The 18,098-nt window shown below is 42.8% G+C and overlaps 1 protein-coding gene and 2 pseudogenes across 1 annotated transcript; 2 read left to right on the forward strand and 1 right to left on the reverse strand.

The window, feature by feature from the left end:
• Positions 1-3,111: 3,111 nt before the first annotated feature.
• On the forward strand, positions 3,112-8,947 carry LOC136482629 (peptidyl-prolyl cis-trans isomerase CYP23-like; annotated as a pseudogene).
• On the reverse strand, positions 4,122-5,123 carry LOC136483909 (uncharacterized; annotated as a pseudogene).
• Positions 8,948-17,433: 8,486 nt separating the features above from the next.
• LOC136480566 (transcription factor ILI1-like) lies at positions 17,434-17,811 on the forward strand. Its single transcript, XM_066478070.1, has one exon. It carries the CDS (start codon positions 17,434-17,436, stop codon positions 17,809-17,811), a length of 378 nt encoding a protein of 125 aa, XP_066334167.1.
• Positions 17,812-18,098: the final 287 nt, after the last annotated feature.

Here is an 18,098-nt window from a genome sequence, read left to right on the forward strand (position 1 = left end):
CACTGCCTTTATACCAAGATTGGCCATACGGGCGATAAATGTTGTTGTTAGGCTAAAACCTTGGGCGTGTGCCCCTTGTCGAATTGATGTACCAGTTTCATCAAGATGGTGAAGTCAATATGTCTCGCCAACTATGGATGTTGGTCGACTAAGAATAATAATAATTTGTGATGCTAAAATTTATGTTTTCAGTAGAGTAGAAATGCCCTGGCTGAACTTTCGAGGTGTTTCTTTTATACATCCATCTAGACGCCGTTTGGATATTGGGAAATGTAGAGTGGGATATACAGGGAAACAAGGGGTGTGATAGACCTGATCCCATGTATGGATAATGGAAAATGAACTACAGATTAGAAAAATAAAGAGTAGCATACCCATTCCATACCATGTCCTGCTATCCCAATCCATTTTTCCCATTCCCTATCCCCATCCCAGTAAAAAGTGTTACCGGAGAACATATCCTAGGCCCCCCATGCCTGTAGGTGCTCCCGTGCTCCCATCTAGAAAAAACCTATGAAACAGCGCTTTGAAAAATTCTTCCAAAAATACCTAAGGAGAGATGATGTAAGGATCCATCTTCATGCAGATTTTGAGAATTAAAAAAAAATCTTGTACATAGAGGAACCAAAAAAAAAAGAGAAAATCAAGATGTAGTTGATGCAGGTTGCGGATCCAGGCAAACAATGCACCCGACCCAGTCATTATATCATGATTATTATCTCCTTTTTGTTTCTACTTGTACAAGATTTTAACCATTCTAAAATGAACATAGGTCCTTATACATCATCTATCCATTTATATTTCTGGTTGATTGGTTTTTTTTTTTTTGAACGGGAGCACAGGATATATATTCCCGGTCCATCCACTTGGAAAGTGTAGAGTATTTTTAATGTGTCCATTAAATTATTCATTGCGGGTGCAAAATCCTCCACGTGGGCTCCTAGTACTAAACATGACAAGCTTACACTGCCGTGCCTCGCGTGCCCCCTCTCTCGAGCCGGAAGTTGGAAGCTCCCTTGGGCCTCGTTCGTTTCTCGTCGTTCCTGCCAGGAATGATTCCTGGGAAGCTTGGCCTATACAAATTGTATAAAAGTTCCGGGCAGAAATAGTTCTATGTAGTTATTCCGTGCGTACTGAACGTGGCCTGTGGCCTTAAGCAGAACCAATCAGGGCCATTGCCTGTAATTAATCATAAAAATTATATACGGAACCGATCGGAATTGGCTATTGGAGTTCCTTTCTATCAATCCAACCGCTGCCTTTTCTTTCCATAATATTTTTCCGACTATAGCTAAGTATAAAGTAGTAGAAGTTAAATCAACTCAATCAAAATTTAATATCATGAGCGAATGTCCCTAGAAAAACAAATGATTAAAGGAAAGTAGGAAATAAAGTACGGGTTTGTATTACATAAGACATGGATAATAGGTGGCATATAGTGATTATGAGTGATTATGAATCGTTTCTATACTAGTGTAATTCAATAATAGGAAGGGTCAGCAAAAAAAACTGTTTCTATACTAGTCTGACTCGAGAATAACATTGATGAGATTAAAGAGTACTCCTTCACTACACCTCTATGTATAAGGTCATGTTCGCTTTTCTTATAATTCGTATTTTTCAGCCAGAACAGTGTTTCGGCTTGTTTTTTCAGCGAAGCGAACGGAGCCTAAGAATAGATTGTGATTTTGAAAATGACATGATGTCTCAAAGATCTATCTAAGACTCCTCTCTACAAGGAAAACTCACCCCTTATGAATGCTTCCAAATTTTGACTAACGATAGTAAGGTTGATAATGCTTTACCAATGTAGATGGATATAATAAGCTACATTACAAGGAGCATTAAGCATCAAAACAAACAAGTGTTTTTTATGTCTAAAACATTGTGTGGCTTCTGTTCTAAATTGAAAAATATTTTAACTTTTAGGTACATTGTTTTTACTATGTTTTTAGAGTTCTAGATATACGCCGTGTTTTTCATCGCTACTTCAACAGTACTTTCAACGAACGAACAATGTTTTTCTCTCACAACATTTCAGCATAAGCAAAATTTCAACGAAACGAACAGGGCCATAGTGTACTCCCTCCGTCCCAAAATAAGTGCACTTCTATGATTTTGGTGAAGATAACAATATTAGTGAGAAATTACAAATATACCCCTAGAAAGATACGATCATCACACTTTGAAAAGAGAAAAAGTAGAAAAAGACAAATAAAGTTATGCTGTCTTATACGTAGATATACATTTATTTTGGAGAAAAATTGTACTCTAGAAATGCATTTATTATGGGACGGAGTAAGTATATCTAAATGCATAGCTTTGAGGTTTCTTTTTTCCAAAAATTGTCATATGGTTTCCAGATCACGAAATGGACCTGAACTTTGTTTTTTTATTATTTAGGGTGTGTTTAGTTCCCCATTTCACCCAAAAATTTTTGGGTTTTGACCCATCATTTTGCAGAATGGAACTAAACACCATACAAAATTTTTGGCAAAAAGGTATCCATTCTCCATTTTGGATTTTGGCCTCAAGAGGCCAAAAAAAAGCCAAAAAGCCCTCACCCACCCCATGAAAAATTTGGCATTTTGGATGGAACTAAGAGCATCTCCAAGAGTTTGTCAAATTTTACTTGGCAAATCTTGTGATTTGCCAACTCCCAAAATTATATGCCAAGTAAAAAAATAATCTATCTCCAAGAGTTTGGCATTTTTGACTTGATAAAATTAAAAAAAACCGTTAACAAAACGAAGAGGCCCGCTAAGCGAACGAAGAGCCCCGCTAAGAGAACGAAGAGCCCCGGATGCCAAGCCGTATACATGCGCGTGCGGAGGGAAGATTTGCCAAGTTGCTATTGATGCCAAGTTATTTTGTCAAACTGTTGGAGGCTATTTTTTCTTGTTTTGTCAAAATTATATGGATGCCAAGTTGAAATAGCAAACTCTTAGAGATGCTCTAAACACACCCATGAAAATTTTGGCATTTTGCATTTCATCATTCTAAAGTAGTTGGCATTTTGCATTTTGCATTTTGCATTCCACGGGGAACTAAACACAGCCTTATTTATTTTTGCCAAATGTGCGTTTTCGTCTTTGCACAAGCACAACAAAACGTCAAAACCAGCGGCGGCAAATGGGGAAGGAAAAATAAAAAGATAAAAATGGCGGTGCTTCTCCGCCGCGCCGCGGCCGCCGCAGCGGCGGTCCTCGTCGTCGCGGCCGTCTGCGCGGACGGCGCCTCCACGTTCTACTCCTCCGACCCCAACCTCGGATCCGCGCGCGTCGTCTTCCAGGTCACCTGCCATCTCCTCTACTCCCCTTGCTATTCCAACTGCGACTGGTAGATTCGCCCAACCCCGATGTCTATTGCTCCGAAATTCGTTCGAAAGGAGCGATCTTTGGTAGCCTTTGGAGGTAGGAAACGGCCCCAAGGACATCAAATTCGCTAGGTGTTTGAGAGCTGTGGGAGCATCTGGGAGATAATTAGTGTGATTTGAGTAGCTGTGGGAGGAGGATCTGGGAGAGAATCAGTGTGAGTCGATTACGCTGGGCTTGCTCTTGCGAGATTTCGTTCGAGAGTCGGTTCAAAACCACAGCAATGTGGAAGGAGATGGCTGCTGAGTTGCATTTAAGAGCTGCTGGATGAGGAATTAGAGTGCCTGGAGCCCTGGACAGGAATCTGGATTGCAGTGCTTAACTTGCTGTTGCTTTACTGGTCGGAAGATTTGTATGCTAGGAATGCACAACTAGCGGATAAGAGTGCTAAACTGGCAAACCTGGCTGTAATTCCATTGCATGGCGGTGTCAAGATTCTTCCAAGAACACTGATACCATGTTGCATATTCTTCTCTTCAGACATATGATTTCCTTGGTTACTCCTAATCTCCCATTAGGTAGATGGTGTCTTCTGTTCTCCACACGATTCACTCAAGCTGCCAGCCTGGTTTACTTACAAGAGAATTCCTTATTTGACACCGAACAAATGACCCGTTCCTTTCTTGGCCCTCAAAAAATTTCCGTTCCCTATTTGACACCGAGTTCATCTTTCATTCCTTATATGACATTCCGTTGGATTCTACATCCTAGAACCGTTAACTACCACGTGAAAAGACAATTTTGCCCCTATGGGCCCCACCACCCTTCTCCCTCCTCTCCTCCCTTTCTCCCTCCTGTCACGCCCCTTCCTTCCTCTTCCTCCATCCCTCTCCTCTGCCTCCTAGAGTCCAGGAACATTCCGGCGCCCAGCTTGCCCTGCGCGTCTTCCCGCTTCTGCTTCTCCACCAGCGGGATCTCCCGCTCTTTCCTTGCCGCCGCGAGCTGGCCCTGGAGCTCCTCGGCGCGCTCCCTGGCCGCGGTCTCGCTGGCCCTGAGTCCCTCGAGGGCGCGCTCTTTCTCCGCGACGGCCTCCTGCAGTCCGGCATTGTCGCCGGTCGCGGCCTCGAGCGCCTCGGCGGCGCGGTGTTGTCGTCGGCGAGCGCCCGTCGCGCCGCGTCGATCTCGGCGGCGCTCTCCGCCCGCGCGGCGGCGGCCTCCTCTGCGCCACGCGCGCGCTCCAGCAGCGCCTTCTCCCTGGCGCACCACCCGTCCGCGGCGTCCTTCCAGTCGGCGGTGAGCGCGTCGACGCGCTCGGTCGCCGACCACAGCTCTGCCTCGGCGCCCTGGAGGAGGCCCCGGAGCCGGTCGCGCTCGGCGTGGGCCGCCTCCAGCTCGTCCCGCGCGTCGCAGAGCCACGCCCTGACCTACTTAGCCTCCCTGCTGACCGTGGACAGCGCCGCGGTGAGCTCGTCCGCCGCCTTCCGGCTCCGCTCCTCGTCCTGCGCCGATGCGCGGAGCCTGGCACGAAGACCGTTGATCTCCTCGTCCACGCCGCCGAACATGAGGTCCATGACGCTCCACTGCTGCTGTGTCTGTGTCTGCGCCTGTGCGGCCGGCCCGGTGGCGGCGGCCTCGCCCTGCTGTTGTTGATGCCGTAGCGCGGCGACCTCGAGCCTGGCCTCCTCGAGATCGATCTTGGCCTGCTCCAGCTCCTTGGTCTGCTGGACCAGCGACTCCAGCATCTTCATCATCTCCCGCTGCTTGGCCGACGCCGCCTCCCGCTCTAGGAGCCGCATCACACGCTCCATCGTGGGCGGACAGGAGGGAGAAGGGGAGGAGAGGAGGGAGAAGGGTGGTGGGGCCCACAGGGGCAAAATCGACTTTTCACATGGCAGTTAACGGTTCACGGATGGAGAATCCAACGGAATGTCATATGAGGAATGAAAGATGAACTCAGTGTCAAATAGGGAACGGAAATTTTTTGAGGGCCAAGAAAGGAACAGGTCATTTGTTCGGTGTCAAATAAGGAATTCTCTCTTTACTTATCGGTTCTGGTACTTTGGGTATCACCTTGCAATTTGCATCACTCCATCCCCAAAATGACATCAGTTGAATATTTACTAATAAAACTGTAGCATTTACATGATTTGTATACGACTTCACAAATGCTTATTATCAGCTCGGAACTGATTCAGTCATTCCGAAGTGGCATATCTGGCCAGTTAGGGGACTCATAATTTACAGCACTACTAATTACCATTTTTACCTTTCTGCAGTATCTCTTCCTGTTCTGATCAGTACATCTGATTACTTCTGTTGTAATTTTACCTGCAAACGAATTATGGTGATATTGAGTTTGGCTTCTTTCCTCATGTTGCACCTAAGACCGTCGAACACATTTTCAAACTTGTGCGGCTTGGGTGCTACAACACAAATCACTTCTTCCGGGTATTCATCAGTTCTTAGTCACTTTTATTTACTACCTGTAAACACAAATCTCTAGTTTTGTGTGAGCTACCTTATCAATTAACAACGCAATGTATTTCTGCCTTTTGCTAGGTTGACAAGGGTTTTGTTGCACAAGTTGCTGATGTTATGTCAGGTCGAACTGCCCCTATGAATGCAGAGCAGAAAAGAGAAGCAGAGAAAACAATTGTTGGTGAATTTAGTAGTGTCAAGCATGTCAGGGGAATTCCTCTCCATGGGAAGGTGCTCTCTGTATATAACTTCAGCAGACCACTGTCTTCTAACATATCACCTTTAAGCCTTCTGGTTCTGGCCTAAAATAGATGAGCATGTAGTATTTTTCTACGCACTTGAAAACTTCAACTATGGTTATTAAGTTGTTTATTTATCTGGAAAAAAGATTAAGATCACTACTTTCCATACTTCTATTTGTAGTTGTACATATCCAGAGGAATGCAATGTATGTTGAAATAACAAAGCTCTGGAAAACATTTTTTTTAGTTTCCTTTGCATGTAAGGTAATAGTTATCTCATACATGTAAATATTTTCATTCCTTCCACAAGGCACTCTGATCCAGACAGCGCTGGCTCTTCCTTTTCTATCCTTCTGGGCGATTCACCGCACCTTGATGGCCAGGTGTTTAACACTACATCAAAGCCTTTTATGATCAATATCATCTATGTCACTGATTGAGATTGGCACATAACAAATTTCAGTATGCTGTATTCGGGAGGGTCACTAAAGGTGACGGATACATTGAGTAAACTAGAGAGGCTTCCAACCCGGAGAGAAGGCATTTTTGTAATGGTATGTATCCACCTGCAAGACAGTTCTTTTATGCGTTTAGCTCTTTTAGTGAATTTTCTTCTGTGTTCTTTGGTTATTGGTATGATTGTTTAGATATCTGCAAATATCTGGGGAAAACCTGTTAAAATGATGACTTTTGTTTTCTTATTGCATTTAAGTGTTCATTTGAATAGAGTTTGCAGTCTGTTTTGATACAGATTGCCTGTCAATGTCATTGACAATGCATAATTGAAAATATTTGACTTCATCCACAATCTGTTGATTGTATTTTAGGGTGTGCTGGACAAATGAAGCTCTAATGTTCTGTACTATGTTTTCTGCTTTCTTTTGTCAGCCGATCGAGCGTATCGACATCCTATCAACTTACTATTATGGTAAAGACCAAACCTGTCCTCCTTTTTCATGGTGTTTTGAAAGACCTTTGTAATGCAAATATACAAAACACAGCATTATATATCCCATAGGGTTTGAAGCAGCAACAGCTCTCAATGGTTTTTATCTGTGCAGATATTGATGTAGAGAGCTGTGAAGCAGAAAAATCTATTCTTCGGAGGAGACTTTCTGAATCAGCATCAGAAGTTGAGCGATGGGTGAGAATCTTACTTACAAATGTTGAAGACAATTCATCCATATGCATGCCTGTTCAGAAAAAATATTCAAAGTGGTCAACTGATGTCATTTGGTTTATTTTTATTTTCGCAGAGAAGAAAATGCTTTGCTTAATGCTGGAGTAAGGTGAATTACTTGCTTATTGTTTCAATATTTGTATAAATTTTTCAGGGCAGCAACTTGCTATATGCATTACAAAAGCAAGGTTAAAAATTCTGTGCACATGATACTAAAATGCTTAGATGGATTAGTGAAGTGACCCTATATTATTGCTAGTATAACACAACGAGCAATCTTCCATGGAATTACCAAATTCGAAAATCCCCTTCTGTTTTAGTTGACTTGTACAGTCCACATAGTTAAAGGCATGCATCTGTTCTATTGCCATGCTTACAAGCATACAAGTGAACTGGTAATTTGATCCTAGTGCATATCTAGTGCTTGATCGTTTTTTAATGAGACTAGGCATGCTAGGTGCCACCACCTAGTTAAGTGGCCCAAACTATGAGTTTGGAAATGAGATGGCAGTGGATGATTGGTTGCTGGATGATTCCTCAATGCGTGGTTGTAAGATGTATGAGGGCGAGGACCTGGGCCACAAGGTCAAGGCTTGGACGCCAGCAATGGCGCAGAGGCTAGGTAGGAGAGCACAGCAGGGAATTGGGGAACTATATTCAATCTATTGCTTGAGGTTTCCCAAATACATGTGGCCTAATATGTAAAGCCAAGTTACAAATGCTTCCTCAATACAAACTCAACTGAATTCTAATCCAATATATTAATATCTCTAGCTAACAAACCGACTAACTTATCTCCTAAACAAAAGCACCTATGACTCTTAACTCCTGGAGCAATCAGCCACGTGCATTGTGCTGCATCCTGATCCTGGACGGCCTCAGTGTGCTTCCTATCTTACGTTCTGCCATACATGACAGGAAATGTGACCACAGGGTAGTTACTTTTTGCTGTTTGGGCAACAATTAAATTTGACCAAAACTGCATGAAATGTCTTGTTAGTGATTGACGGCTGCTTCCATTAGTGGCCACTTGACCCTGATTGAAGTGAAGGAAACTCATTTGTCATATTCTTGAATTGCATCCGAGGTGTGCTATGTTCTTCAATTTTGGAAGGTTTTCATCAGTGTAATTAATGTAATTCATTTCAAATACCTTGCTCCCAGAAAGTCAGCATGTGCAGTCTGTTTCTCTTCCAGGATATAATCCTCTAAATTGCAGTAGGTCAGGAGCTCAAATGGTTCCATGTGAGACAAAAATCGTATCTTATGAATCAAAACTGAAACAATTACTGATTGACTCAAGTTTTAGACACATCAATCTTTGAAATTTTTGACACAGACAACTTGCCCATGTAAACTGTATTTTCTCCATAATGCATGCAGGAGCAGGACTACAGGTTCCATATGGGGCTGGATGGCTGGAGCGGAATATGGACAGTGTGAAAAGGAACCCTTGAATGTGTATGCTAGGTGCTTTTATACTAGCAAAGTGTTACATGACTCGATGCTATCGCTGTGATACTGAAGTGGATGGGTCCTAGGTTTCATGTGGATCTTGTTTGTTACACATGAGCAGAGTTGTTATATACCAGTTACAATAAACCTTGAATTCGTTTTCCTTTTTTTTTATAAACAATGTATGTATATTAATTACTGGCACATACACTTATGTAACATCTCAGGGAAACAAAAAGAATTACTAGTGCATGAATAGCTTCAGTGACTATTGGTGATGCACTGTCTGAAGATTGTCTGAAAGACTGAAACTGCGGTGGAACTCTCATGTTGTGAGTTTATTCTGCACTGCTATTTCTTGATATTATATCCAGTCTTGTTCGCTTGTTGGTTTTAGCCAGGGTTTATCAGTCATGATACAGTGTTTTTCTCTCACAACAAATCAGCACCAGTCGAGCTTATTAGTCCAGAAAATCAGTCCAGAAACCAACTAGTGTGCTATGCTTGCCTCCTCGATCACTTGTCTACAGCATTGATAGTACCTTGTCGTCTTCCTTTCATGTGAGTGAGTAGTGGTGCTAACACAGCTGAAAACCAAGCCCGACTTCAGGCAGCATGTCCCTCCATGTCTGGCAGCGACGACCATCTCTCTCTTGCATTGCATTGAAAAGTATGAAACCATGGGAGGACCTTGAGTTGCTCGTGCCCAGCTGCATGCCTACGGTTTCAAGGAAAAGCTGTTGCGTGTGTGGCCGTTTACCATATCTGCTTTGATAACTATGCTAGTTATAAATTCAAAAAAAAAAAAAAAGCTAGCTATCTAAAATACAGTGTGTGTGTATATATGGTTTGAGAAAACATAATAAGCACTATAATAGTCGACTGATACACTCCCTTTTTTTTTTGTAAGGCTGATACACTCCTTATTAGAACATTGCATTCATATTTTCGATAAATAAGTTGTTATTGCTTTTTTAAACCCACAATGCATGGGTCACAAAAACCACATCGGGTTACAAAGCCTTAATTTAAAGGAGAAGAAAATTTTTATTTGTTTAAAAAAACTAAGTCATTCCTGCATATTGATAGCTGTTTTCCACTGTAGTGGATGACGAAAACTGTTGGCCGTTGGCACATGCAGGCGCACGCGAGTCCCATTAAGGGTGGCAATGGGTAAATCCCCATCGGGTATGGCTATTTCAGACCCATCCCCATCATAAAAAATTGGTACCGTTAGAATACCCATACCTGTTATGGGTGGAAAATTTTCCCAGACCCATACCCGGTCGGGTAAATCATACCCGTCGGGTCACCCGTACCCGCCAATAATTTATTCACGCACATGAAAATCAACAATTCAACAGCAACCACCACTAATCGGAGCACATAAAATTAGACAAATAATAGCATATAATAATATCTTCTGCAAATTAAGATTCCTTTTCATTTAGTTTCTCCTCTACATTAGTTATGATTAATGTAAAAGTTACTGATTATAGACATGATTTCGGGAACTTCCAAGTAAAGTATTAGACTCGTTGACTACAGAACAAGTGATGCACTGCAACACTGAAGAAGAGTGTAGCCATCTTGCAAGTACCCTACTTCCTGTTGAAGCAGCATTGCTTGAATGGGCCATCAATCTCATGGCAGATGTGGTGGAAAATGAAAGCTACAACAAGATGAATGCTCGCAACATTGCTACGGTTTTTGCATAAAATATGACCAAGGTTATTGACAAGCATATTTGTTTCTCTCTACCTGCTTTACTTTTCAGAATCTGTAGTCTAACCACGGAGCATTGATCTCTTTCAGATGGCCGGGTATTTTTCACCCATGGGTAAACAGTTACAGGGACTGCTGGAACATACCCATACCCGCGTACCCGATGGGTGAAGGGTTTGGTCCATTTACGTATCCGTGGGTAGTATGTTTAGTCCATATTTAGACCCTAATGGAGTAAATACCCGTCAGATATCGGGTCGCGGGTCCCCATTGCCATCTTTACGTCCAATCATGCTCATGCATGCATGCACCTAGCACCCCCTAGTGCATATATGCATACATCCACGTGCACACGTTTCGGCAGTGAGCTATATAAAACCTTTTTTTTGAAGATTTGAACAAATATTAAACTTAAAAAGTCCAGCGAATTTTGTAAAGACTAATGACATATATATAGATGCAGAAAATTGAACTAAGGTGTACGCTTGTATTTTCTCTAAATTATTAAATCCGTGAATAATCCACACATATTAGAGTGAAATCCAGGAGGCACGACAATAATATCTCCAATAAGAAACATGGTGCCATAGTTGTCATCATTATATTGCTGGAATTGATAGTCGAGAGCTGGCACTACTACAGATATCATTTGTAGGGGCGGCTCAAGACCATTTGTATGGACGGTTTAGCCAGCCGCCCCTATCAAACCGTCTCTATAAATCACGTATTTGTAGGGGTGGTTTCCAGACCGCTCCTACAAATCGATTTGTGGGGGCGGCTGTAGTATCAGCCGCCCCTATAATATCTATTTGTAGGGGTGGTTCAGTCTAGAACCGCCCCTACAGTATATTTTTCCGCCAAAAAAATTTCAAATTTATAATTCAATTTCGACTAGAACACTATTTGTTTCCGTGTATTCCATCCAGCGTTCGCGTTGCCGAACGCCCTATGACCAACGTTCCGCCAAACGCCCCGCTACCGGCGTTCGCGTTGCCGAACGCCCCGCGACCAACGTGAGCGAGGAAAGCAAGATAATCCCGCCGAACGCCCCGCGACCAATGTTCTGAACCACTTTCGCTCAAGAGTATTATATAAACTACAAGCACAAGAGTATTATATAAACTACAATTACAAGTCCAATTCATAAGAATATATACAATCCATCATTAAATAGACATAATTCACAAGGTAAAATCAATATCAAATTCCATACACATTGTTATCAACGTCCTAGAGCTAGCCTTTCAGTCTCACGAAGGTGTTGGGACTGAGGATTTCTACCTAAGTCAGACTCTCGGTCATGGTAGGTGCCTTTGACGTGTACAATCTGATCCAATATGAAGTTGCAAAGGTCGCCGACGAGCTCTAAGAGTTGGTCATCCTTGTATGGGTCTCTTTTCATTTTTTTTCTCTTCTTTCCACTACAAGAGAACAAGTTTCGATTTAGTATTTCATACCATGTACGAAGTTTTTATACTATGGGTGAAGAGGTTCAAACTTACCCTTAAGGGGTGTCTCCTGTAGGCACCGGTGTTACTCATCATAGAACATACATAGTATCCATAATGTACACTCCCAAGCTTCTGCTTGGGGCACTGTGTGTTTTGCATATGAAAATGTTAAGTAATGCTTTTGACAACCATATAATGGAGTACTGAAGAAGTAAGTTACACTTACCGCACATAGTGTTTTTATAGCCAGCTTTTCCTTCTTTGCTGGATCATGCCTTCCGTGATGTTTAGTGACATAGAACCTAAATGCCCTGTTCAAATTATTTTAGTAAATACAACTTGTTAGTATCCAAAAGTGAACGTTATAAGTATGTATACAAACATATAAGATAATGAGGATTGTCGATATGTATACGTCTTAAGAATTGATATGAAGTCTTTGTATATCATCGGGTCCCTATCTATTGAATCAAAGACCCATGCCATGCTCCTCCCGACATCGACACCTATACAAATCTAGTGGTTGCTGCATAGATTTAATCATAGAACTAGATAAGCTCTTGGAGAATTTCACATCGAAAAAAATATATCGAACAAAGCTTTAAGTATAGAGTTGAACTTACTCGAAGTTGTATGGTAGCCATATAGTAGAGTGTTGTTGGAGAATTTTGAAAGCCAGAACAATGTATGCCACAACCTTAAGGGACTCTTCCCTTAGTTTCGCCGTACGAATGTGCTCTTTCTCCCGAAGAGTCTTTCTAGCAGCTAGCTCTTTGGCATCTAGTAGCCACTGTTTAGGGTAATTAAAATTTGTTTGTGCTATAGCTTGAGGGTCTATATACCCGGCTTTCACACTTGGCATTTGTTTGACAATGCACACTTGCATTCTACAAATCATGGCGTGGGTTAGTTACAACAAAATTCAAAGATTACATTCATATCATATCGGGAGGACAAGGACTTACAGGCACCACGTGCGAATTAGATTCATCCACATTGCTCCGAGGTGAAAGCATGTCTGCATGTCATTGAAGTCAAAGACAATTTTCTCGGCTGGGCTTCCAAATGTGCTGGTGGGGAAGCATGCTTGTATGAGGTCTATGCTCGTTGGGAGAACATGCAAGTACCAATCGTGGAACCTTCTCATTCCAAGTGGTAGGCGCTGGATGTCCCGGTTTGGTAGGAAGGGCTTGCCTCTTTCATATGTTTTTGGGCAATCCTTTGATCATTTGATGGCATCAATATTTGGATACTGCTTTGCTGTTTGGTGGAGTTTGTTAGTGACGGCCTCCTCAGAAGCCCGTGATGTGACTTTTTTAACTTGGTTCTCAGGCTTGAACTAGTCATGGGAATACCACTTGTGCACCGACGAGACGTCTTTCATCGGAATATAAACTGGTCTTATGGTGATTGGATGCTTCTTTTGAAATTCCCATTCAGGCACGTCCTTATCTTCTTGTGCATCAGCTTCTTCAGGAGGCACTCGTTGTTCATGTATCGGCTGTGCTTGTTGAGAAGACTGTGGCATCTCATCATGCACTTGCTCGGTACTTTGACCCCCCCTCAGGAAAGTGCATATAGCTCTCTTCTCGTCTAGTGTTAGGTTGAAGCACGCCGTGGGTAGAGTATATTTTCCATTAGCCTCAGGTACCGGGTGAAGCTGTGGCATCACGTTTAGCTACACCATGTCTTTCCGTGCTTTCAGACCATCCTTTGACTTGCCTGTGTCCATCAAGGTAGCAATGAGACTCTCAAAGACATTCTTCTGCACGTGCATAGCATCAATGACATGGGGGACCTCCAAGTCTGGCCAATAAGGCAGATACTGAAATAAGATCAATTGTTTCTTGAAAGGTATGCCTTCGACAGGAGGTGTGCTTCTATCTCTGTTAGTCCCATCTGGATTCTTCTTTCCATAGACGACGCATATGTTTTTCACCATTCTGTACATGTGTTCTCCATTATGACGTCTCTCTGAAGGGGGTTCAATCTTCGAGGTGTTGTCATAAAATCTAAAGAACAATTTGCTACGGTACTTGTGACTTGTCTTTAAGAAGCTTCGGTTCCTTAGGTAAACTATCTTCTTGGATGCATCCAGGTACACCCATGTAGTACCATCTAAGCAAACCAAGCATCCCGTCTTCCCTTTGATCTGTCCAGACAAAGCAAACAACGCGGGATAATCATTGGTAGTAACAAATATTATTGCTCTACATATAAAGTCCTTTTAGAACGCATCGTACATCAGCTCCCCATGCCTCCATAGCCTCTCCATTTCTTGAATCAAAGGCTCGAGGAACACGTCTATATCAATGCCTGGTTGTTTAGGGCCAGAAATAAGAATAATGAGGAGAAGGTACTTTCTCTTCTGACACAACCACGTTGGGATGTTGTGTATGGTCAAGATCGCTGGGCAAGTGTTGTGGTCGCTCATCCTCTCATTGAAGGGATTTATTCCATCGGTGCTCAAGCCAAACCGTACATTCCTTGGGTCATCACTAAATTCTTTGTGCTTCTCATCGAACCTTTGCCACTGACTACAATCAGCCGGGTGTGCAATCTTATCATCATCCACCTTGCGCTCATTATCCCACCATGTCATGAGTGCGGCTTCTTTAGTGTTTAGGAAGATACGTCTCAAGCGGTTGGTCACTGGTAGGTACCACATTACCAAGGTAGGAATTCTTCTCTGCTTTGCATCATTGCCTAATGGAGTGTCCTCTAGGGGCTAAGATTCTTATAGCACCTTTTTTGTACCCTTCTTATTCCTCTTTTTTCCCGTGTAGACTTCGTCCCCACCGTAAAGGTCATTGTTCTTGTACCGAGTAGCCCCACACCGGGGACATTTATCCAGTGACTTGAATGTTTCGCCACGAAAAAGTATACAGTGGTTAGGGTATGCATGGATTTTTTCAACCCCCATTGTCAATGGACTTATGACCTTCTTCGCTTGGTATGGGTTGGCGGGAACTGAGTTTGGTTGTGGCAGCACCTATGACAGGAGATACAATAGATCATTGAAACTACAATCTGACCAGCCGTACTTAGCCTTCAGGATGAGTAGCTCAAGCACAAAACGTAGCAATGTCCAATGTGTCGGATAACCCTTTTCAACACCATACACAGTCTCCTTCGATGCTTTTGTCACCCTTTCCAAATTTTCTAGATCTTTCGGGCTATTTAGTAAAATCTTTGGTCCAATGGCTCGAATCATGTCCTCCAAATCATCTTCATCCCCGACACGTGCTCCACCATTATTATTGGCACCACCTTCATCGTTACCATTCCACCCACCAGCATCACCACCTTGTTTATTGCCAAACTCGGAATCCATTCGTGCATCAAGCTCTCCTAAATATTGGGACAGGGATTCTAGGGTTTCGTCGTCGTATTCCTCCTCATCCTCATTGTTAACAATAACCATTTCACCATGATGAATCCACACTGTGTAGTCCTCAACAAATTCTCGCATAATCAAATGTGATATGATGATAGTCACATATGTCCATGCCATACGGTTCTTGCAATCTTTACAGGGACAAATAATTGTATCCTTATTCTCTGTCAACGTTGCTACATGCTTCTCTGCGGCTTCAATAAATTTATCCACCTCTTCACGAAAACCTGCCTTGAACCTTAATGAACCATACATCTAAGAGTTCCTGTACTCCATCTTTTACAATAAAGGACTACTTATTCAGATATATATAAAAATGAATCAAATTAATAATCACTTGAGAATAATTGTATATACTTCAGATATATATGAATATAAATCAAATATAATTACATGAAGTATACAAACACACTATGGTAGAGGAAAATTAATTAATAGCCCATTTATCCATAAATAATTAAAATACATATTTATTGATTACAATAAAAAATTTCAAAGACAACAATTAGCAATAATTATATTTTACCTAATATCTTTCATACAAACCCTAGTCCAATTTCATCAAACATAAATTTATAAAAACAAAATTAATAAAAAAACCAAACCCTAGATCATCTAGATCTACATGCACATGAAACATCCATAAAACTAACTAATTGTTCACTAAAATCAAGAAACATGGACCAAATAAGGGCATGATCTTGTTCCCCTACCTAATTTATCCAAGTACATTCAAAACTTGGGTCTAATTTGCTTCATAAGTAGCTCAAGCCCCACAGAAGAGAGAGAAAAGCAAAACTCTAATTACTCACTGACCAACCATTAAAACTTTAAAAAAATATGGAATAACATTTTCTTACCTTCTACAACCTCTCCACCAAAGGATTTGAGACAAAAACCTTTTCCCTTAGTAGAGTAATTTTTGGGAGGTGCCCAAGGCCTCTCCACCTTTCTTTCATGGGTTGGAGCGAGTGACTCGAGGAGGAAGAAGGTGCTGCAGCCTTTTTATATGTGGGTCATTTGTAGGGGCGGTTGGTGATTGAGCCGTCCCAACAAATCAGAGGTATTTATACGCGGGCATTTGTAGGGGCGGCTGGTGAGTGAGCCGCCCCTATAAATCCGACCCATTTGTAGGGGCGGCTCGTGTCACCAGCCGCCCCTGCGGTTCCATTTGTAGGGGCGGCTAGTCCCTGGGCTCCCAAGCACACCACTGTTGGGACGGCTCCATCACCAGACGTCCCTACAAAAAAAAATTACCCAATTACTAAAAATTGTTTTTCACGTAGTGTGAGCGGGGCTCTCACTTGAAAGCTCTCATCATAGCCCAACCTGTCCCAAAACACATGGCCCTTCATTGGACGACCACAGTGCACAAATCAAATAAACAGTGGCTGTGCCAGCATCTAGCTCCATCTCCTTCGGTTCGCTCTGCTAGTACTAATGCTACACGTACGCTTCAACAAAGGGCGGTAGACTTGTTCCCCACCCCCCACACCACACACACACACACAAGCAGTGTCCTAATCGGTCTCCGAGTCTGCCTCTTATACATGTTTTTGTTTCATCATCATGCAAATAGCATCACGTGAAGGAGACTAGCTACGTACACTGCCTATTATTAACCGATGGTGCGGCATGCATGTCACATGGTGGCCTGGCCGCTATGGACCTAATGCATCACTAATCGCGTTCCGTCGCTTTTTCAACTGTCGTTCTTATTACTCCATGAGAAGTCAAACGTGTATTAAAGTTTAATCAAATATATAAAAAATGTTAATATTTATGATACATAATTATTATTATTAGATAGATCGTTGAATTTATTTTCATAATAAACTTATTTAGAAATACAAATGTCACTAATATTCTTTATAAACTTAGTTAAATGCTAAAAAGTTTGAGCAGCACGAATACTATAACAACACTTAACAAAGGGAGTACGTATAAAACCCTACTCCTGTATGGCTATATAATATATATATAGCTAATAAGGTAGATATAGAGAGTGCATGCAGCGCAGTATACGCACATGTACACATTAATCACACTAATATATATATAGGTACGATACGCTAAGCCAATGCACACTCCAAGTCCGACTACTTTGCAGTGTACTGCTAGCTACTCCAGCTAGCTAGCTACACACTACAGTACTACACTTGACACACGATCGATCGAGCATATGTCGTCCATGTCCAACCGGCGGGGGAGGAGGAGGTCGCCGCTGTCACCGGCGCCAGGCACCGACGACGCCGCACCGGCCGAGCAGCAAGTGGCGGCGGCCGACGAGCACGAGCTCGTCTCGAGGCTGCGAGCGCTCCTCCCTCCCGATCAGGCGGCCGCGGCCGCCAATGGCAAAGCCAAAGCGTCGTCGACGAGGGCTCGGGTGCTGCGGGAGGCCTGCGTCTACATCCGGAGGCTCCACGCCGAGGTCGACGCCGCCACCGAGGGGCTCGCGCGGTTGCTGGACGACGACGACGACCCGTCGGTCGCCGCCGCCGTCGTCGTCGACGGCGCCGACGACGATGCGGCTGATGATGAAGTCACCATCCGCAACCTGCTGATGTGAAGCTAGCTACCTAGCCGTTCGATCGTTTCTGCACGTACGTGACGCGCGACTATACTCCTTTATGGATAGATGATCAGGCTTATGTAGCTCAATTATGTTAATTAATTCTGTGATCTCTGTATCAGTTTTTTTTTTTTTTTGAAACCTGACCTATGTATCAGTTTGGTTACGTACGTGTAAAACTTGTAGTAATAAAGTGCGTGACCGAGTACCGGTTGTTCTATACTCCTGCATGTGTGGATTTACCAGTGTAGTGTGCGTATTTATTTTCTTTTATTTATGATGAC

This window comes from Miscanthus floridulus, chromosome 9 (genome assembly GCF_019320115.1).
Source record: "Miscanthus floridulus cultivar M001 chromosome 9, ASM1932011v1, whole genome shotgun sequence".
Classification (NCBI taxonomy): domain Eukaryota; kingdom Viridiplantae; phylum Streptophyta; class Magnoliopsida; order Poales; family Poaceae; genus Miscanthus; species Miscanthus floridulus.